The following is a 24,142-nucleotide window of genomic DNA, read 5'->3' as shown; positions in this document are numbered from 1 at the left end:
CTCTCCATTCTTTGAATTCCTAGAGCATTTCACATGTTTGACTTTTATGACATATCCCTTACTATGTTGTATTAGTTTTTTTCTTGGATCTCCTTATAGGCTATTGGCAACTTGAAGGCAACTTGGCATCTTTGTCTAACAAGGTGCTTTGGGCAAAATAGGGTCTCAATTCACATTTGTTGACTGAAAAGATGAATCAATAAAATGGACCTTATCTCATAGAGAGCAGCACACTACGGGAAGAAGCCAGCTTTGCTTTCTGGGAGGAAGGGAACAACCGCTGCTAGAGATGATGCAACAGTACAAGCTATTAGATCAAGAAGAGGTAGAGAAAGACGTGAAGTTTGACAAGGGCACAAGCCATGCAGAACCAGCACTAAGCACAAGAAAGCTGTAAAAACCTAGAAGGCAAGTGTATAGAAAATTCCCTTGCTCACTCATGAGTGTCTGGGTCAGATACTTATATACAATCTCTGAATTAGCTACCATTAACTGAGTGCTTAGTATACATCAGGCTCTATGCTAAGCACCTTATATGTATCATCTAAATTAGTCCACAAAATAACTCAGTGAGTTAGGTATTATTCCTCCCATTCTATAGTTGAGGAAGCTGGGTGCAGAAAAATGAGTATTGCTCAAATTCACACAGATACCATCAGATCCTGAATTTAACCTGGGATTATAGCCAGTGTGCAAAAAAAGCTTTAAAAAAAGGTATAGGAAGGAAAAAGGGAAGATAAATAGGGTGAACGGTGGAAGAGAAATGAGAAAAGGGTAGAAAACACCAAATGACTCATTTGCTTTTTAAAAATGTATGGGGGTAACATTGGTTAATAAAATTATATACGTCTCGAGTATACAATTTTATTACATCATCTGTATAATACATTGTGTGTTTGCCAGCCAAAGTTCAATTTCCTTCTGTCACTTTACATTTGACCTCCTTTACCTTTGTCTACCACTCCCCCCTTCCCTCTAGTAACCACTAAACTGTTGTCAGTGTCCATGAGGCCAGATGACTCATTTGCTTAATTTGTTAACTCTAAGAACCATTAGGAGGTGAATTCTAGAGTCTGGGAGAAAGGAAGATAATAGGGAAATTGTGCAGCTTCTGTAAGGTAAGAGGACAATGGGGGAGATCCATTCAAGGGAAGATTTGTGGTAAAGGATGGTAGGTGCTCAATAATGAATGAGACCTTTCTTACTCATTCAGTTGGAATGATTTCAAGGGGAAATCCAAATTTCAGAAAGTAGAGAGTTTGATGTGAACTTTATCTTAACAACAACAAAAGGAATTTGTCCTGGAAACTATCCCAGTTGGCACCATGCCAGGATTCCTCTAGAGGATCAAGCTAAAGACTCTTGAAAGCCCTTCAGGAACAAAATATATACAGAAATGTAAGCAGAAATGTATACAAAATGTATACAGAAATGTAAGCAGCTCCAAAAAGTTTAAGAAAAGTTTGGGGAAAAAACTGGAGTATTAAAAAAAGAGAGTAAAATCGTGGCAAGGGGAGGACAGAATTAACTATATGTCAGATGCTTTTGATAAAGGATAGAAGGGAGCTGGTATATAGAGGAAGAAATCAAAGATATGTTGTAGATGTGGCTAGGAATCAACTACGTGTACACACTCTCATCTATCAAAGTAGTAAAGATAAAAATGAACACTAATTACTGAGAAACAGGCACTCAGATTCACTATTGATGGGGATACAATTGAATAATTTTTCTGGAGGATGATTAGGTAATGTATATCAAAAGCTCTAAAAACAACCAAATAGAATCAATTAAGTTATTAAAAGAATAAGGTATTACTGACCAAGAGGGATTTTTCTAAGAATACAAGGATGGTTTTACATTTGGAAATATAGTGATAAAATTCAAGGCAATAATAAGCTAAAGAAGGTAAAAAGTGATATCATCAGCAATAAATACTGAGAAAGCATTTGATAAAATTCAACAATTTCTGATTTTACAAAAGAATAGTCTGCATTTACTGAAAGTTTACCACATATCATGGACTGTTACCTTATGAGATAAAAGTGCCCATTTTATGGATGAGGAAACTGAGGCTAGTAAGTGACAACTCTTCTAGAGTCTAAACACTTAACATGCCTATTCTATATTGTTTGTTTTGTTAAATGTCTAATCTACATAAAAAAAGCTCCTATAAATTAATTTTTAAAAAATAGTCCAAAAGAAAAATGGCCTAGGAGATGAACAGACAATTCACAGAAGAAAATACAAACGGGCAAACACACACACCAAAAAAAGCACAGGCTCAATAATAAATAATCAAAGAAACTTAAATTGAAACAATAAAATTGGCAAAAATTGAAAAGGGATGTATAAGAAAGCCTGTCTCTCCCCATCTTCACAAGCACGATCTATTTTATGGTGAAACAAAAAAAGCTTTTATATAATAAAAAGGCAACGGGACACTGAAAGGTCATAAACCTATGTGAATTTCCAAAAAGTATTTTTGGGGCTCTCCCAACCCACTACCACTGCATAAACATCAACCATAGGATAGGGGTGAGCTGAGGAGTTAGGAAGGAGAAAGTACCTTGCCCTTTGCTGGCTTTTCTATGCCCTGAACATCCTTTATGTGTGTGTTGGAGGGTGTGGGGCAAGATTTCAAAACACTCATCCTTTTCCTAGTTCTATGAGATAAGAGCTACTAAGAAACAACTGATTTTAGACAATTGGCAATTATTGATAAATCCAAGCCACAGGCTCTTTTTGTGATTTATCATCAGTATTAAAATCATAAGGGCATGTTTGAACCACAAACTTAGAATCTTCAAAAATATAAATGTCACATATTACTTGGGTTTAGGTAAAGTAAAATTTTAACTCTTTACTCAGTATTTTGAAACGTGTAATTTTTAATATTCTGAAATTTTGGTTAAATTATCATGAAACTACTAATCACATTCAACTCAGAGACATTCAAGTAACCATAGCCAATTTCTAATGTCTATCCAGTCAACCAAAAAATAAAATTTTATATATACATATAACATATAATCTTTTACCTGTAAAAAGTTCAACCGGGCTAGAAAATCTGTGATGTAACTTCCTAGAGGTTTAAGACTTGGGTATGATCGTTTGGCCCATATTTCTGGAACTTTTCCAAGAAGCAAACTGCCAGAGAGTGCCTCCAATGCAGAATCCATTACAACCACACCCCTAATAGCCTTTTCAAGGTCCCGTAAAGTGTTACGTACAGTTTTAATTAAACTGCAAGGAAGCAAATTATGTCATCAACATATATATGAAATAAATATCAACATAGTGTCTCTCTTCAGAAGAAATAGCAAGAATCTCATTCACAGCTTCATGAGGGTGTTTCCCAAAGTATGGTCACCTCCCACTTGGTAACGTAATATTAGGTTATATTTAGATTACCATTTTTCATTTTAATAATAACAAATATTTTTAAATATAGAGAGTAATATAACTAGCCTTCTGGGTATCATTTAGGACCAGGCTAACTTAAGCCGAGAATGATTTTTGGAAAAATATTGCATAAATAATGTTATAGGTGGCATGCAAATATGGAAAAAGTTATAAAGGTGTTATAAAGGTGTTATGCGATGGTTGAAACTTGAGAAACACTATTGAAACATAAAATGTATATTCATTTATGCACTTTCAAATACTTTGCTTCCTACTTAGTCTAAACTGCTAAGAACTCCATAAATATACCTGATATGAGGGTTTTAGGCTAAAAGCCTAAGAACTGAGGGGTAATATGTTACTATATATAAATATATATGGTCTTTGTGTAAGAAATACTGAAGTTATAGTGTTTTAATATCTTTTATTTTAAATGTCGACAAGTCTGGAAACCCAAATAAACGTGGAAATGCTTTAGAAAATTCAGAACCAAAACAGTTCCTTAAGCCAGTACTGAATTGTAGAAAATTCAATTTAAAAAATTCAAAGCATATAATTGGTTTGCTATCATGGGGTACCTAATAAATCTAGATTGAACTCAGGAAGAAAAGGGAAGTGTATATATGTCAAATGGAAGAAAAATGTCAGAAAATGTGACTACACATAGGCCTAGTTAATGCTCTTTCCATCTTACTTCCTGAAGGGAATAGTAATGAACAGGTGAGAAATTCTGATTAATTAACATTTAAAACCAGATCTCTTTTTCATTGTCATTTTTACATTATAAAAGATATCCCCATTTCTAGGACAGTAGGTTATGCAATTAAGTTACAAATTAAAAAGGGGAGAAATTCTAAAGAAATGGCAGGTTTTGATAATTTTTTCTTAAATTAAGTCAATACCAATATGTCTTTTTATCAACTTTGGTTGGTCACCTTCTGAATCACTGGGGATATAGATCCTTACTTGTTAAATCTCTCCATTTCTTGTACTAACACAGTATTCATGCTCTCTTCATATCTTACGGGATACTTCCACAGGGCTGTTTCAATGTCAAAATCACTTGGTAGCTAAGAGAATAGATTTTAAAGATCACATATTACTCTCAGAATAGTTTCATGAAGCTATAATATCACTAATAGCCAAAACTGGGCAGTTACTATGTGATAGGCATTGTGCTAACTGCTTTCTATACACTATCTCATTTAATCCTTACTATATCCTCTTAGGTGGCCATTATTATCTCCATTTACAAATCAGGTCATTTAAGCACAGATAGGTTAAGTAACTACCCAAGAGCACACAGCCAAAAGGTGATCTGTATAAATCCACAGGTCTCTAACTCCAAAGCCCATGCTCTTTACTATAGGATAAAGCATTTTGTAGAAGATATACATTTCTGAAAAGTTGTGTAATTTTCTTTTGTAAATTGAATCCTATTTTCCATTGATGAAACTGATGTATCATTTCATAACTATTTTATATTTATTTTCAATCAGTTATCAACTGACTCTGAATAGCTTAGCTTATGCCATAATGTGTGAATGTCACAGGGTTCCAGGGCATAGGGGGAGAGAGGCCATTAAGTCTGTGATTTCTATGAATCCTCAAGAATGTTTGAGAAGTGATAAAAGGGACTTTGAGACTGATGATAAAGCTACAAAACATTGGAATTCACACTCTTTAAGGGGTAAAAAAGTTTCATAATTAGGGAAGTCCCAAACTAAAAAAGTTGAGCTGCCCAGAGTGTCCCCAGGTGATGGGCCCTGGGTAGTGTAAAAGGATTCTTCCAAGTTACAGTAAGTGATGTCACTCAAGAACCCTTTGGCTTAACACAACTCCTCTACCCCAAATAAATCCCAGATTCCACTGCCAGGTAACTTCCTGTTAGGGATCTTGTAAGAGCCACGATTCTTGCAACGGTGGGAACCTTTTCCTGGAGATAAACCACAGAAACAGTAAGCGGTCAGAAGTGAGAAGAGGCAAACAACAGAAGCAGCAGTCTAGAGAGGAGGCTAGTTTGCTTTTACACTGGGGCCATGGGCTCAGGGGCAGTGCTGCTTCTCTCTCTTCTCCAGTGGCTGCAGCCTGGTCTATGGTGAGTAGGCACTTCTTAAAGAGTGGTGTCAGGCAAGGCTACCAACTGTGTTAAGGAGTAGTGCTGTCCATGGGCTTTCAAGGCAGATGGACTATGGGTCAATTCCTGCTATGTTAGAGTACCTAAGACTGAAATATTTAACCTGGAGTAGAATTCTGAATATCTGTGTTTGGGACTATAATATTTTTAAAGTTACATTAACAGACACACAAAAAGATGAGACTAGAGAGCATCATTCCACTGTATCTAGTAGGGCTAAGTATATTGGGCTGTATTATGAAAAAAAAAAAAAAAAAAGCTCTAGCAGCTAATTTAGTGCTGATCTTATCTCCGTATGCCTCCTCACTTCCTAAGGTATAGATTAAAAACTCTTCACTACTTGATCCAGCAAGTTCAGACCATTTCTTACATTTTTTATAAGTAGGTCTATTATCTTTGCTTAGAAATGATAATAAATCATAGTTCATTAGCTTATACACAACTACAGTTACTAAGAACTTACTATGTGCCAGAAATTATGCAAAGTACTTTAAATTCATGATCTCTTTAATGTTCACGAGAACCTTATATCACCACTCTACAGATTTGGAAACTAAAGCTCAGAAAGGTACAGTGTCTCACTCAAGGTCATAATGCTCCTAAATAGTTTTCAGCTCACCATTTCAGTACCATTTTGATTTACATTATAAGCAACATATTTTAAGCCCAAGATTACCTTTTGGAGAATATCTTTGGTAATTTCAAATAGAATCTGGTCAGTACTTCCTGAGGATCCTGTCTGTTTGGAGCCTCCCTGGGTGAGGAGCAAGGACTCAAAGAGGATCTTCGTTTGTTGAAGATCTTTGGAGATATCAACATTTTCATGTAACCCAAATATCTCAGGGTGTTGAGTAAATGGAAGTTTCTACAGAATAGATTAAGCAAGCATCACATTTTCATGGGATACATTAAACCAAAAAGGTTTAAAATAAACTAAACAAACAATAGAGGAATCAAACTTTTCTAATTTTTGATAATTATTATAAGCAAATTATACTGAAAATTGATTGAAACCATATTTATCTAAACCTATACATTACCAAGGAATATTTCACTATTTGCTATTTAGAAAAATTACACTTAAATCTAACCCTATTTTCAGTGACATCAGTTACCTTAATGAATTCAATGTAATCATTATAGGTGCCTTTGGGAGGTGCAAAATAATTTCCACTAGGAGAAAACTTATAATGAGGGTTTTCAATTATGTGTGGATTATAAAAGTCAGCCAGCATGGTTAAGAGAAGACGTCTGTCCCAATCATCTGTCACTCTGCCTCCATAGTTACACTCCCCAGTCAGGTAAGAGATAGCTTCAAATGGAATTGTGTCGTATTCATTTATAAATAACTAAAACAAAGGAAAAATAAAATGAGAAAAACAAAGTCTTTCACTTTATTTCCATTTTAAGATGGCATTAAATATCTATCTGTCAATCATATATCTATACACACAGAAATGGGGTTGAATGAATTATCCTCATGAGTTGTCTGAGTGACTTTTATGAGGCCCCGTGTCATAAAGGCCCTCACCACAACGAAGAAGCAGAAAAACATTAACATTCTGTGGTAGTCTGGTTGGATTTATATATTTGGTAAAATGTAACAGAAATAATGGGAAAAGTATTGGAGTTGGACAGAACTGAGTTCAAATCCTACCTCAATGGGCAAGTTCACTTCTTAGCTTTGGTTTTCTTAAAAATAGGGATAATACCAACCTTACAGGGTTGCTGTGAGGACTAGAATTAATATAAGTAATGTGCCTAGTTCAAAGTCTGAGTTAGTAAGGATTTACAGTGGATATGTATTCTTTCTTTCTTTCTTTTTTTGGAGGGGGTCTGCTGACCATTTGAATATCTTACATTGTGAGTCTACAGAAACTGAAAAAGCTGGCCACTCACTTTTCCAGCCTCCCTTATAGCTAAATTCTAGGTCACAGGTCACAGGCCTAGAATTTAGCTATAAGGGAGGCTGGAAAAGTGAGTGGCCAGCTTTTTCAGTTTCTGTAGACTCACAATGCATCCTGGATTGAGCTGGGGTTTAGAAAGTGAAGAAGCAGGAACAGCGAAGAATCATTTTTAATAGACTCAGATGCATCCTGGATTGAGCTGGGGTTTAGAAAGTGAAGAAGCAGGAACAGCGAAGAATCATTTTTAATGACATCAGAGGGCCTGCAGTAGACAAGTGTGTGTGTGGCAGGTATGTGAGCTGCGATGTCTAATATTCAGCAAGGGTAGAAGGGGTTCTCTTACCAGACATGGTGTGATTCTCGATAGGACTCTGGATGCCTTGGCTTTCCAGCTGTCTTGGTGATTCTGTGACCTACTCAATATTCTTTCAATAAATTCCTTTTCTATGTAAAGTTGACAGCCTGTTTCTGTTAACTGACAGAGCTAGACTATAGATTTGACTTAGCGGAGGAGAACAGTAGAGGATAATGAGGACCCATATAAAGCCAACACTGAGGAGGGCTCTGCAAAAAGACAAAGAACCAGGGTCCTTGATGACAAAACTTTTGCTGGATCAACCAGCTATAGAGCCTGTCCTTCCTCTGCATTTTTAAATGTGCGATAATAAGTTTCATTATGGTTTAAGCCAGTTTGAATAAGATTTTTCATTATTTGCAGTAGGAAAAAAAAATCCAGATGAAGATAACGCTTCATTAAACCACAGTATAATTATTACTACTATCTATCCATCTATTAGTAGTGTTGTGATAATTGAATAAGTTATTCTAACCAAAAGGCCTGATATACAGTTATCCTCCATCAGTATTAGTTCCTTTCTAATTTTACCTGTAGTTGTTGAATACTGATGCGTAAGTCTGACTCATTAAATCCATATGGAATATTCCAACCAAGAGGACCAAATTTCTTTCTCTCTTGTACAAGGGCATGAAAAAAACAAACTCCAAACAGCAACTTCTCCCATGCCTTTCATATAAAAATTATATAACAAGACAAAAATTCTAATCAGATTTTCATCAATAAAATGAAGGGAATCAGTTTTTCATTGAAAGATTCTATGATCATATATCTCTACAAACTTCAATTAAAAAAAAGATATGCTAACTAAAATAATGTTTATTATACATAAGTATTCATCTTATGACTTAAAATCTCCAAAGCTAGACTAACTACAATAATATTAAAATTTATTAAAGGCAATAATTCTATGATTTGTCAAAGAATTGGTTAATAATACTTTAGTATTGTTCATAGACATTTATAACTTCAATACTTAAATATTATCCTATAGACTCATTGGCATATGCTTGAGACTACAAGTACAGGAGAGCAATTAATCATTATGATACAAATAAATACCAATAAATAACTGATATTGTGACTTTTCATTTGGGATCATTTTTTAAATGACCATTTATTTACTCTATCCATAGCATCTTCATATGTGTAACATGTATGTCATATGGCCTCTCACTGAGCCTGTGTCAGTGCTCTGGAGGATGGCCGCCCAACCCTTTGAGGTCCCCTTGAGTAAATTTCAAGCATGCTACATAGCATGTATTTTAAGTTAGACGATCTCAAACGTAGCTTCAAATGCAATAAAAATCCACCCAGCTATTTTCATGTGATGCAATAGTAGAAACTGTTTCTAAAATATTAAGTACACCATGGCTTCACTAGATAGCTGTATTCTTGAAATGTTGTACACAAATCAAAGAGCGTATTTTACATATACTGGATGAATGCTGTGGTGATACATTTAATAGGGGAAAAACATTTTGGCAATGAGAACAATAACCTAATTTAGGTATACTTTCCACATATTTTCACATAATGGGTCTTCTTAAGAGGTAATAATTCCTCTACATATTTGGCCCATGCTTGTGAGCCAAGAAGGTTCCTGTGGTATCAGAGAAACCTTAGGAACAGAATATAGAACGATGCATACTTGGGGGTGAGATGCTGTCCCCCTAAGATGAGTCTGAATGCACAAAGAACTGTTTTCTATAGCTATGGCTGAAATTAGATGTGGGCTGAAGAGATGTGAAAAGGGACATCAAAAGAATTCGCCACAGTCCTGCTACCTAGATTTTTAAAAATCTATATATTCCAAAACCACTCTTAAATATTAAAAAATATATTTTCTTAAAAATGTCATTATTTTTGTCTTTAGACATACTTCTTGTGCCTACTTCAAACGTCAACTCCTCCAAGAAGCTTTTTCAACAACCAAGAAGAATTAATCACACAAAAGTGGGAAGAGACAGACTGGCCTGGGTACCAAGTCCCACCTCTAGTTATATAACCTTGATATTTTACTTGATTTACTTGAGTTTCCTTATTCAAAAAACAAGGTTGTGATAATAATACTTATAGTACAGGGTTATAAGGCATGTATGTTTAAACTATCTGGAATTTGTTGGTGTTCAATAAATGCTTGTTCCCTTTCTCCTCTCTTTTCCTTTCTTTATCCTCCCGTAGTTCATAATACAATCATGGCTGTGGTTCCCAACATAGTTAACATTTGAATTTCCTTTGCTATTTGTTTATTTCTACCAGTTCTTGAGCTCCACTTTTGACTTAGTGAATCAGAATCTCCAGGAGTGGGGCACTGACATCAGTAACTTTAACAAGCCCCTCAGGTTTATGGGGATTATGCTTGAGCTTGCTTTGCATAAATTTTCCTTGATTAGTAAGCTCCATGAAGACAGATTTTTATATGTTTATGTATTTCATATGTTTATATGTTCATCACCATATTACCAGTTCCTAGAAGAGTGCCTTACACCTAGTAAGTGTTCAAGAAATATTTATTGAATGAATGGATGAATGGATGAATGGATGGATGGATAGAGCTATAGAAATGTATCCCTGCCCTTAAGGAGAATACAACTGAGTTTAGGAGACAGATATGAAATTAACAAATAACTAATATATTATAATTGCTAGATAATTAAAATGCCCAAGATGTCAATTTGCCTGTGACTATAAAGATCATATTTACTTTTAATAGCCAAATGATGAGTTCAAATCATTGCTGGCCCAATGGTCATAAATTAGCCTTATCAAAGGGCATTCCAACTATTTCTGGGAGCCTCCAAAGAGGTTTCTATGTGTCTACAAACCAGTCAGCTATGGAAACTCTAGGGCAATGATTCTTAAAGTGTGCTTCCAGGACCATTAGCATCGGCATCATGTAGGAATGAATAAGAACTGGAAAAATTTCAGCTCTACTCCAGGGCAACTGAGTTAGAAATTCTGGTGGTAGGGCACATTCAGATGCACATTCCCAATGTGATTCACATTGAGAACCAATGTCATAAGGTATCTACACTCTTTTTCTTCTCTTACCCCGGCTCCCATTTGTTTTTACTACCAAAGAAGTTTCTTGGTGAAGCCTTAAACCATTGCCACTGTTCACCATAAAAATGATGATACATGACAAGGGTGCTCTTTGGATGTTTTACAGATCTAATACTTGGGGTGTCAATGTTGCTTGTTCAATGTTACAGGAGGAAAGTGCTGCTTCTTCAACTCAATGCCATTCTTTATTTGGGTCATCTAAGCCTCAAAGCAGCTCTGCTTGTGTTTAGAATCTTTATGCTTCTGCCTCTCTCTCCTTTAACTGCTGGAGCTCAAACCCTGACTGGGGATCAGGCACCATACCACCTTCTCCATTCCACTAAGCTCTCTGCATAGCTAAAACCAGCAAGTATTCCTTTTTTCTTCCAGAGTTACAAACAAAATTATTGCTAAAAACTACAGCACACAAAAGTATTAAGCAGAACGAAACTAGCTGGTTTCTAAAGAAGTCAGTCTTTTATCATCATTATCATGCTTTTTCTAGCTCAAATAAGCAAATCTGATAAATAGCATGTGTTGGAGGTGAGGGCAGGGGATGATTCCCCCCCTACTATCAATGTTTTTTTCATGTGGGGAAACCTCAATTAATATAACACTCCTGGATTTTCTCCATTGTTGTACTCAGTGCAGGAGAGGGGAGTGACCTATCTGATCAGTAAATTTGAGAAAAGTTAACCAGATATGCTTTGCTCAGCTTCTCCCTTTTCTCTCTAAGAAGTGAGCTTCCTGTAGGAAAGACAGTTTTCCTCTGTTCCTCTGGGTGAATAAGTCTACTTAATTCTGGGCAGTAATATGAAGCCCATTTGTTTGCAGAGATAAACTACATTTTTCAACACAGTCTATATCTGTCATTAAGATTATAATTTGGTTCCCATATGTTTATACTTTTTCCTGTTTCTTAATTGGTAAGAATTCAGACATGGAAAAGGAATTCTAAAGTCCCTAATACGTGTGCAAAACTGTTTTGCATGGGTACACTGAAAAGCATTATTAATATGTCAAAACACCATTGTTAAAATTTAAGTTCCATGAAGGTAGATTTGTGTGTGTGTGTGTGTATGAGCCTATGTTATTCTCACTACTCTATATCTAGTACCTAGGACAGTGCCTAACACACATATTTATTGAAAGAATGAATAAATGATGTGAAAATAGATTGCTACTCTTGGGTCTTAATCAAATACACTGTTGGATTTTGGTTTACAAACTAGGATAAATTCATTTATTCAACAAATACTTATTTGACTGTCTACTATTTAGGAAGCACAACACATTATTGAGAATAAAATGATGAAGAAGATAGGTATAATGTCTGTCAGGAAATGCCTGAAATTTAACATTATTAAATAAAATGTTTATATTTCCATATTTTATTACTATAAAACATGTTTTAAAGTTCCAGAGGCTGAATATTACCAGTTCCTTTCCCTGGCATCCACTGAAAAACGAAATATCAGAAACTGGATCAGTAAGATATGATTGGAGGAGATTTAGCCGAAGACCCGTGGGAGGTTCATTAGTCATTTTTACTCCATTCTGTAGAATTGTTACTGGGAACTAAGATAAAATAAATAGAAAGTATTACTCAAGATAAGCAGCTTGAGTCCTAAAAATGCATATACCAGTGGCTTAAAAACAGGCATAACAGAGGATTCCAGAAATATTTTTAAAATATTTTAAAATATATAAAATATTTTAAGGTTAAACATTTAAAGCTTGATTAAGATATATAATTTAACAGCTAATTAAATAAATGTACTGAGCTCCATAGAAAATAAACATACTTTTGGAGATGGATAACTTGTGAGCCAAAGCCTAAATGATGAGTTACAGACTTCAAGGCTAAAATCTTCACATATCTTTTCCAACATGGGCATCCAGGAAACAGCAAGGTGACAATTCTGTAGGCAAACCCAAGTTCCTTCTTCTATTGCTGCTTTAATCATTTTTGTTGCAATTGGTCCTTGTCCCTGACCCAGTGAAATAGCTTGAAATTTATTTCCAGACATAGCTTTATCATTTGCAAATTTTAGCAGGCCTAAGAGGGCACACAAAAAATGGTTTCACTGCTTACTCTAAAATTATAAAATATGCCTATGTTTCAGTGATAGGTATTTAACTGTGGAAAATTCTAGTTACCTTTCCTTATAAATGCCAGATTTACTGATTTATAATCATATAAGAAATGGACATTAAACATGATGATTTATTTATAATTTCTTTAAAGTTTACAATATATACACTTACTGGCCATGGGATCTGCTCCTGGAGAGAGCACAAAAATTAAGGGAATTGTGCAGTTTGAATCAAAGTAACTCTTTGTCAGATCGAATGGTGGGGGCTCTACAAACTTTTTCCCTAGTTTGTCAGTTACATAATTTGTTATAGCTGGAGTTATCTGTTAAGAAGAGAAAAGATATGAACTTTAGAGTGATTTTCATTTCACATAACAACTTTGATTATTACTGAAAACCAATGAAGAGTAAACTATGAGCCAAGAAAAGCATACAGCATATCATAGACGAAGTGCTAATTTCCCTAATACATAAAAAATGTCTATAGATTGATGGGACAAGACTAACAATCCAAAAGAAAAATGGGCAAATAAGATGAACAGTTTATAGAAAATGAAATAGAAATGGATATTAAACACATGAAGAGATGTTCCACCTCATTCGGTATAGCAGAAACTGCAAACTGTCCCCCTTCTTCGCTTACTTTTGATAATAGAACCGCCAAGTTTTCTCAACCTTTCTTGCAGCTAGATGTGGCCATGTAACTAAGTTTTGGCCAGAGGGATACAAGTAGAAATTATATATGGAGCTTCCAGATCATATTTTTATAAGGAAGCTATTTGCCTTCAACACTCGCTTTCCCTCTTCAACAGATGTGGTGTTCATGAGATAGTGTCAATCTTACTGATGAGGACCACATTCTGGGGGACCTCTCTAGCATGAGAAAATAAACTTGAATCTCTGGATGGTATCAAGAACAGAGCTGGCCTGCCAACCCTCAAGCATTTGCTCTGGGCTGTTAGGAAAGAGGGAAATTAACTTCTATTTTATTTGAGCTACTGTATTTTAGGTCTCTTTGCTATGGCATCTTAGTCTATACCCTAATACTCATAATAAAATACATAATATACTTAGATACCGTTTTTCCTCTATCACATTAGTATATAAATAGGACAAATATAGCCTATGTGTATTCACTCTTAGATTATTTCTCCACAGCAGGCCAAAACCTGTTAGCCCAAGAGCAACAAACTCAAATTTTTACAAATGTTTTAAACATAGTCCCAATAATCATATTTTTAGCCATTTAGAGCCTGCCTAAATGTTGGGCTGTACGCAGCATCTGCCAATTATATAAGTGGTCAATTATATAAGCCCCAGGACATTAAACCCCAAGTGCATGCTGACCTTCAGAGATCTGATCCAGAGACTCCCAGCTGCCAGTACTGCTAAGCAACATCACCTAGACGCCATATAAACCCTGCTTCTCCTTCAGAGTAGACTCCACCCACCAACTCCCAGCCTCTTGACACACTCCTGCTGTGAGCAACTTCTCCTTCCCCAACATGCAAACATGTCAAAGCATCATCTAGTGCAGTTAACGTGCGCTACTGCCACATCATGGTCATATCTTTTTCCTTCATTAGCCCCAAAATTCCTCAAACCCTCTGCATAGATTGTTAAAGATCCAAAATCTGTTAGCCCAAGAGCAACAAACACAAATTTTTACAAATGTTTTAAATAATGATATAGCAGCTTTTTATTTCTTTCTTTAATAGTATCACGTGAGCAATGATGAATCTTTACCCTTTTACCATTAATACCGTGTACAGTTTTTACCAAGCACATATTTTCAATACACATTTTAAGGAAAGAGAGGCTGAGGACACAGAGACCTTGCTTCCCATTACTCTACTCACTGGCCACGGGCATTGGTCCCTGAGATGATGTAACTGCAACCAAGTATGATAGTTTTCTATAGAAAAACTACCTTGTTCCAGTAATTTAATATAAGAACAAATATTAAAACTTTTCTATAAGATTTTGATCCTTTATGTAAGATACTCTAGAGAAGAGAAGAAATTATGGAGACTTGAACAGACCTGGAGATGGGCTTTGTGATAGTTATGTGTCAGTCTGGCTAGGAGACAGTACCCAGATATTTGGCCAAATACTAGTCTAAATGTTGCTGTGAAGATATTTTAAAGATGAGATTCATATTTAAATCACTAGACTTTGAGTAAGGCAGATGGCTCTCCATAATGTGAGTGGGCCTTGTCCAATCAGTAGATGCCTTTAAGAAAAAAAAAAGACTGACTTCTACTGAGAAAGAAGGAATTCTGCCAGCAAAGAGCCTTTGGACTTGAGTTGCAATATCAGCTCTTCCCTGAATCTCTGGCCTACAGATTTTGGACTTGCTAGCCTCCACAATCACATGAGCCAATTCCTTCAAATCTATTTCTATCTCTATCTCTAGTTCACCTTTATCTTTATCTCTATTACTACCTCTCCCTCTCCCTCTCCCTCTCTCTCTCTCTATCTCTCTCTCTCTATCTCTCTCTAACTCTAACTGTATCTGTTTATCTCCCTTTGTCCTATTGGTTGTGTTTCTCTGGAGAATTCTGACTAATACAGGCTTCAATTGAATTTAGTTTAATTCAATCAATTCACCTCAATTTACAGACATTTATTGAGCTCCTACCATTTGCCAGGCACTGCTTTAAGTCCTGGAGATATACAGCAAAATAAGGCATGGGTCCTGACCTCAAGAAGCTCACAGTCTGGTGGGAAAACCTAACAAATAGACAATTACTGTATATTCCAGTGTGGTAAGTGTTATAATGTTTAAGCTCAGACTCCCAAGCATGAAAGACAAAGAAATAACTCCACATGAGGTATTGAAGTGACATCTCCTTTGGCCATCAGAGAGCCATTCAGTGGAGTGCAAATAGGCAGGTGTTTTCCAGATGCAGAGACATACATTCTTCAGTTTACCATGAACAAGTAAGGCTATTGGTGATAAAATAATAAAGAAAGCATTGTTTTGGCTTTGAAAGGACTTATTGTCTAGTGAAAGAAACATTTCACACACAGCTATCAGGAGGTAAGGAGGTAAGTTTTAATAATGTACAAAGGTCTTTTGAAGTCAGAGTAAGGAGAAATACTCAGGAGTTAAGTAATTACGTAGGCCTCTGTTTGAACCTACTAAGAGACTGAATGAAGCATTAGATAATGCTTCTTGTGAAACTTTACTCAAAACATAAAATGTAAAAGAAAGACTGAAAGACAAGAAAGAGAAAGAAGAAAGGCAAAAAGAAGAAAGAAAGAAAAGAAAGAAAGGAAGGGAAGAGAAGGGAAGGGAAAGGAAGGAAAGACCATCACAATCACTTTAAACACCTTTATTTTTATATGTGCTATAACTGGAGCTCGAAGAGGTGAAGTGACTTAAAGTTTAAACTCCATGTATGAGCATAGTTTTTAGTTTTCTGTCTAAAATTTTTCATTTTGTAACATCATAATCACCTATCTTGAATGTGTGAAAATCGGTATCAGCTTATTTATTCTACCTATAGAACGATTTGTGTGTATATTTCAACTAAAAATTGTGACATATACAAGGCTTTCTTCCATTTTCTGCTTCCAGCCAATATAGAGTAACAGGGACCAGATTTACCCTCTCACCATAAACTAACGAATGGGCAAAATTAATGAAACAATCATTTTCAGCTATTGCACTATTCAGACAATAGGTGGTACAGGACTGTGATTCCCGAGAAAGAGGAAACAAAGAAGATGAGATCTACTATTCCCTTGTTTTTTTTTCTGGGAGATACATTCCAGATTGTGGAACAGGGAGAGCAATGGAAAGCAGAGCAACACAGTGTTGAGTTGGGAAGACAGGGATCAAGAGTTCAAGAAGGCTGAAGCTGCTGGAAATTAGAGTTCAAATTAGAAGGGAACTATTCAGAAAAAAAAAAGGCTCAGAAATCTACATAACAGTACCCTTGAGTCTTTGCTGAATACTCTGGTGTGCATGCAAAGGCCAAGCAAAGAGTGACTAGCAAGCTGTGAACTGGGGACCTGAGGAGCTACAAGAATTTGTGGAAGGAATCACTCAGGTTCCCTAAAGCCACAGTAGAGAGTCCTTAGTAATCACTTAGGGTATTTAGTAAAAGCCCCAGAAGGGCCATACTTTAGTAGCAGAGCTAAACTATCCATTGAATAAAGGCTATTCTACACCTGCCCTAACAAATCTTAAAACAATCTTTGAAAGGAACAATCTGAACTTAAGTAATTTAACTATGTAGCCAAAGGAGTTGGCAAACACCATTCTTAGCTCATGGGCTGGACAAAATTAGTCACAAGCTGGATTTGGCCCATAGGTGTTTGCTGAAATTAAACTCTGAATTAGAACAAAACTCAACAACCTTTAAAAGAAGATAACAAAAACATCAAAATGTCCATCATCAAATCAAACACTCCTGGGCTTACAAAAAGCAGGAAAATATAGTATATAACCAAAAGAAAAATCATTAAATAGAGGCAGATCTAGAAATGAAGGAATTAGCAGTCAAAGATTTAAAAACTGTTATAACTGTGTTCAGGTATTTAAAAGAAAACATAAACAGAATGAAAAGAGAAATAGAATATACATATTCTATTTATATATATATATATACAAAACGAACGTTGTAGAGATGAAATATATAATAGCTGAAACAAAAATTAATTGGATGGGATTAATAAAAGATCAGATTCTACTACAGAAGAAATCAGCAAACTTAAAAATAGCAATAGAAACTACCCAACTGAAGCACAGTGATACAAAAGATTTGAAAATAATTAACAGAGTATTAGTCACCTATGGTATAATATCAAGCAGTCTAATGTATATTTAATTGGAATCATGGATAAGGTGGCAATAAAAATTTTAAAAAATAATGGCCAAAATTTTTCCAAGTTGAGGAAAACTGTAAACCTATAGATCCAAATTGCTCAATAATGAACCTTTTTGAGCATCTGAAATAAAGATTAAAGAACCAAATAACAATAACTTTAAACGAACTTCATAAATGACTAATTATCTAGTTCCAAATGGAACATATTTGTCTTTTACCTTATCGGGTCTTAAGCACCGAAGAATTATTATTTTCTGCAGTTCATTTAGCCTCTGATCCATCGGTACTGGAAATTTAGCATTGTGTGGCTCTTTACTGTCATAGATTTCCCGCCATTCATTTATGTATTCACAAAAGTGCGTCCTAATGGAAAAGGGCTTAATAGTTATTCTTTCATTAGGAAAAAATTTAAAGAGAGATTGTTGAGCAAGAAGATGAATCAAGACAACTACAGGACTATTTAAAAATCACTAGATTACAAATTTACCCATCACTATTCAATGTTAAATCATCAAGTTTAAACAATTACCTGAGTCCTTTGAAGGCAGGAAATTCACTAGCACGACAAATTTCCTCCCAGCTCTTATCCTGTAGCCAAGTTGGATCAGGATTTTTCTCAGCACTCTTAAGACTTACTCCTCCAGTTAAAAGAAACATAAGTTCCTGATGGTCAACCTCTTTCTTTGCCCTGTAGTCCCAAAATAAAGATTGCTGTAAATTGTTGATCTTGAAATTGAATGATGTCAATTTCTGCTTCTACAGCTTGGATAAGATAATTAGGACTGACTATCCCTACTGCTATAAACTACTAGAAAACTGGACAAAATAAATGAAATAACAGGTTTTTTTGGAAATTATACAACACCCAGTACAGGACAGTGGTCCCTAAAAAAAAAAGGAGATGAATAAGCTGATCCCTATAATTACCTTAGCTATCTGGCTGAAGGCATGTTCCAGATTGCAAAGGTCATCAAAATCAGAGCTTGGCAGTATTGCTGAGCCAAAGAGACAAAGATCAGAGATAAGAAAGGCTGAGGTGGCTGGAATTTGTGGGTAGAGTATCAGCGAGGAGGGAAAAGGAGCTCTAGAAACCTGCATAGGTATCCTCTTGATTCTATTGCTAAATTTTAAGTCACGTGTGAACAAGGTAAAACTTCAGGAGGCCTGGAATATTTGGGGAGCTATAACCTAAGCAACTACCAGAGCTCACACAGGACTGAAGATATGATTTTTTTGCCAAATAGAGTTGAATCTTTGTTGAACACTAGTGGAATTCAGTGGTGACATCAGAGGGATCACAACTTAGTAGTGAAGCTAACCTAACCTACTCTAAAACTGCCATAAGAAAGCTTAAAAACAAGCCTTGAAAAGATCAAACTAATCCAGTAGAAATTTAATTAGCTGCAAGTGTAAAGTCTAATGCTCTTTAAAAGAATAATAAAAAAATACTCAGCATTTACCAATGTAAAATTCACAACATCCACAAGCAGGAAAAAAATCAGTTGACTGAAAAAGACATAAAAGTGATAGCGATAATATAACAAGCAGACAAGAATGTTAAAAGAGCTATTATAAATATGCTGAAGAAATTAAAACAAAGATAGTGAAGAAATAGGCAATATAAAAAATAACCAAATGCAACTTCTAGAAATAAAAATAAAAAGTCTGAAAGAAAAATACACTGACTTTTTCCTCAGATGTCCAGAACATGAAAGGATTTATTACCAGTAGACCTACACTATAAGAAATGTTAAATTAAGTTTCAGGTTGATGGAAACTTGGATCTACATAAAAGAATAAAAACCTCCATGTGGGTAAACATAAAAGTTTTTCTATTATTTAATTCTCTTTAAAAGATAAACTAGAGCAAAATAACAATGTGCTGTGGGATTTATAACACATGTAGAAATAAAATGTTTGACAACAATAAAACAAAGGCTAAGAGGGGAAAGATAGAAGTGAACTGTTATAAGTTCATATATAGCAACAAAGTAAATCAACTAAAGAGATAAAATGGATTCACAAAAAATACTCAATTCAAAGAAAAGCAGAAAATGAGGAAATGTGGAACACAGAACAGATGGGCAAATAAAAATTATAAAATGGCAGATTTACATAACTCTATTATCTCATTGAATGCAAATAGTCTAAACAATTTCATTAGTTAGGGATTATCAGATTTAATAAAATAAGCAAGACCTATCTACATGTTGCCTGTAAAAATACAGTTTAAATATAATGATACAAATAAGTTAAAAGTATGAAAAATATATACATCATGCTAACACTAATCAAAATAAAGCTGGAGAGGTTATAATAATATAATACAAAATAGATTTCAGAGCACAGGATATTACCAGGGATGCAAAAAACAAAAAGGGCAAGTCAACTCCTTAAGATGATATGTAACTGTCCTAAACATTTATACATCCAATAATAGAGCATCAAAACTCAAAGCAATACTGATAGAACTGCAAGGAGAAATCTCTGTAGTTAGAGATTCCAAACTTCTCTCAATAATTGATTGAACGAGTAGATAGAAAATCAGTAAGAATATAGAAGATATATAGACCAGCTTGACCTACTTGCCTTCTAAAGAAATTCCACCTAGGAAGAGCAAAATACACATTCTTGTCAAGAGTACATAGAACACTTACAAAGATAGATCATATTCTGGGCCATAAAATGTCTCAGTCATAATATTTCTAGAATAGGAAAAACTACGGAGATAGAAAGCAGTTCAGTGGTTACTTGGGGCTCGGAGTAAGAACAGTAACTGACCAAATGGGCACAAGGAAACTTTTTGAGATGATAGAAACCAAAAGCCGGTTTTTTGAAAAGATCAATTACATTTATAAACCTCCACTTAGATTAACTAAGAAAAAAAGAGAGAAGACACAAATTACAAATATTGGAAATGAAAGGACGGCCATCACTACTGATTCCATTGACATTAAAAAGATAACAAAGTACTATTGTGAACAAATCTACACCCACAAATTTGATAATCTAATTGAAATGCATCAATTCACTGGAAGATACAATCTGCTAAAATTCACACAAGGAGCAATAGATAATCTGAATATACTTAGATTAGTCTGTGTTGCCTTAACAAAACACCACAGTCTGAGTTGCATAAATAACAGAAATTTATTTTCTCACAGTTCTATAGGCTACATGTCCAAGATCAAGGTTCTGTCCGATTTGGTTTCTGGTGAGGCCTTTTATCTTGGTTTGTAGATAGTCACCTTCTCACTGTGTCCTAACATGGCCTTTCTTTCTGCACATGGAGAGAGAGAACTCAAGTGTCTCTCCTTCTTTTTTTTTTTTTTTTTTTAAAACATTAATCCTATCAGATCAGGGCCACATCCTTAAGATCTCACCTGATATGAATTACTTCCTTAGAGGCCCCATCTATAAATACAGCCACACTGGGGTTAATGCTTTGATATATGAATTTGAGGGAGACACAAATATTCAGTACATAACAGATCTTTATCTATTAAAGAAACTGAATCAATAATTAATAACCTTTCAAAACAGAAAGCACCATGCTAAGATGGGTTCTGAAGAATTCTACCAAACATTTAGGAAGAATTTGTACCAATTCCTTGCAATCTCTTCTAGAAAATAGCAGAAGGAATACTTCCTAAATCATTCTATGAAGCTAGCATTATCCTAATACCAAAACTAGACAAAGATATTAAAAGAAAACTACAGACAAATCTCTCTCATGAACATGTATAAAATCTTCAACAAAATATTAGCATATTGAATCCTACAACGTATAAAAAGAATTATTCTCTACAGCTGAGTGGAATTTATCTCAGGTATGCAAGGCTGTTTCAACATTTAAAAATATGTAATCATCACATCAATAAGCTAAAGAAGACAAATCATATGATTACATCAGTAGATACAGCAAAAGCATTTGACAAAATCAAATACACTTTCATGATAAAAATTCTCAGCAAACTAGGAATAAAAAGGAACTTCCTCAACTTTATAAATATCTACAAAAAAAAACTATAGCTAATACCATGCTTAAAGGTGAGAGACTAGAACTCTCCCACTAAGATCAGGAATAAGACAGGATGTCCCCTCTCACCGGTCCTTTTCAACATCATATTGGAAGTCCTAGCTAATGCAATATGAAAAACAAAGAAAAGATTAGTAGGTTAGAAAGAAGAAAATAAATAAAAGGAGAAAATGTTCATGGATAGGAGTGCTTAATATTGTCAAGGTGTGTCAGTTCTTCCCAAATTGATCTATAGATTCAGTGCAATCCCAGTCAATATCCCAGCAATTTATTTTGTCAATATCAGCAAACTGATTCTAAGGTTTATTTTATATGAAGAGGCAAAACATCCAAAATAGCTAACATGATATTAAAGGAGAAGATCAAAGAGAACTAAAGAGAACAAAAGAGAACAAAAGAACTAAAGGAGAAGAACAAAAAATGGATAAAGTGGACTTTATTAAAATTTAAAACTTCTGTTCTGCAAAAGACACTGTCAAGGCAAGTCACAGAATGGGAGTCACAGACTGGAAGTCACAGACCGGGAGAAAAATAATTGTGAAAGACATACCTGTTGCTCAATTTCACTAGCTATTAGGGAAATGCAAATAAAAATCACAATGAGATACCACCTCATACCTGTTAGAATGGCTACCCTTAACAGGAAAAGTAATAACAAGTGTTGGAGAGGTTTGTGCTGGTGAGAATGTAAATTGGTACAGCCACTATAAAGAACAGTATAGAAGTTCCTCAAAAAATTAGGAATAGAATTATCATATGGCCCAGCAATCCCTCTTCTGGTTATCTATCCCCAAAATTTGAAAAAGACATACCTGACAAAGAAATGTAATCTAACTGAACAATAAAAAATAAATAACCAAACCAATTAAAAATGGACAAAAAAACCTAACAGAACTTCACCAAACAAGATAGTTGGCAAATAAGCATATGAAAGATTCTCAATATCAAGTGTCATTAGTGAACTGCAAATTAAAACACTGAGATAACACTACACATCTATTAGAATGATCAAAATCAAGAACACTGACAAGACCAAATGCTGGCAAGAATGTGAAGCAATAAGAACTCTCATTCATTTTGGTGAAATGCAAAATGGTATAGCTATTTTGAAAGACAATTTCTTGCAAAACTAAACATACTCTTAATACATGATCCAGCTATCATAGTCTTTGGTATTTCACCAAATGAGTTGAAAATTTATGTATATACAAAAACCTTCACACAAATGTTTACAGCAGTTTTATTCATATTTTTCAAAAACTGCAAGCAACCAAAATGTTCTTCACTAGATGAACAGATGAACTGTGGTACATCCAGACAATAAAATATTATTCAGTGCTAAAAAGAAATAAACTATCAGTCTATAAAAAGACATGGAAAGACCTTAAATGCATATTATTAAGTGAAAGAGGCCAATCTGAAAGGGCTCTATTTCTTGATTTGGTGGTAGTTACACATATTTTTGCTCTCTAAGAATTTATTGAACTGTACATCAATATTTTGTAAACTTGTGATCTAAATTTTAAAAATCAAAATCAAATATATATTATAACACCAACACAATTCTAGAAGGGAAATGTACAAGTAAAATCATGAAGTAAGCAGAGCAGCCATCTTTATTGATTAGTTCTCCAGGCAGATTTTAAAATAAAGAAAGAAAAAGCAAGTAACTTACAGAAGAAGATTGGTACATAATAAAAAGGAAAACAACAGCTTGTCTTTCTCAAATAGTGATCGGCATATATTACAATATAAGTTGTATGTGAAGTGGTCATTTAAATATCGTAGGCGCTTTTCCAAGATTTTGGATTTGTTACTAAAAGGTTAAAAAAAAAGAAAAATACGTTGAGTCAAACAAAACTAATACAAGTAACACATGAATGAACATATAAGTTGTTTTTATCAAAGTATCTACTATTTAAAATAAGAAATTACACACACACACATGCACACACACAAATGATTGTTTATAAAACCGGTGAAATCTAAATAAGCTCTCCTGATTGTACTGATGTGAATTTCCTGGTTGTGATATTGTACTATAGTTATGTAAAATGTTACCATCAGAGAAACAAGGTGAAAGATACATGGGACCTCCCTATACAGTTTGTATGTGTGTGTGTGTGTAATTCTTGTGAATCTATATGTAAAAAATGGTATAATTCTACAAGAAAATAAAATATGGTTTACACCATCTATTTTCAAAATTTTAAATTTCATATTGTATTCCAAAATGACGGAAAACAATGAATTAATTTAAAAAGACTGACTAAACCTCCATTAATGTGATGATGTATGCTGGGGAGGAAACTGTATAAGA

General features: G+C 34.6%; 1 protein-coding gene across 1 annotated transcript in view; it reads right to left on the bottom strand.

Moving 5' to 3' along the window:
* The window catches only part of DNAH12 (dynein axonemal heavy chain 12), a 200,616-nt gene that overhangs the window by 4,964 nt on the left and 171,510 nt on the right, over positions 1–24,142 (bottom strand). The window contains 11 exon segments of the mRNA XM_025050737.1: positions 3,042–3,246; positions 4,372–4,475; positions 6,219–6,407; positions 6,658–6,891; positions 8,336–8,473; positions 12,287–12,427; positions 12,655–12,908; positions 13,118–13,268; positions 18,002–18,146; positions 18,313–18,471; positions 23,498–23,638. Coding sequence (XP_024906505.1) covers positions 3,042–3,246; positions 4,372–4,475; positions 6,219–6,407; positions 6,658–6,891; positions 8,336–8,473; positions 12,287–12,427; positions 12,655–12,908; positions 13,118–13,268; positions 18,002–18,146; positions 18,313–18,471; positions 23,498–23,638 — 1,861 coding nt within the window.

Source organism: Pteropus alecto, unplaced genomic scaffold (assembly GCF_000325575.1).
Source record: "Pteropus alecto unplaced genomic scaffold, ASM32557v1 scaffold75, whole genome shotgun sequence".
Lineage (NCBI taxonomy): Eukaryota > Metazoa > Chordata > Mammalia > Chiroptera > Pteropodidae > Pteropus > Pteropus alecto.
This window is presented reverse-complemented; position numbering and strand designations above follow the sequence as displayed.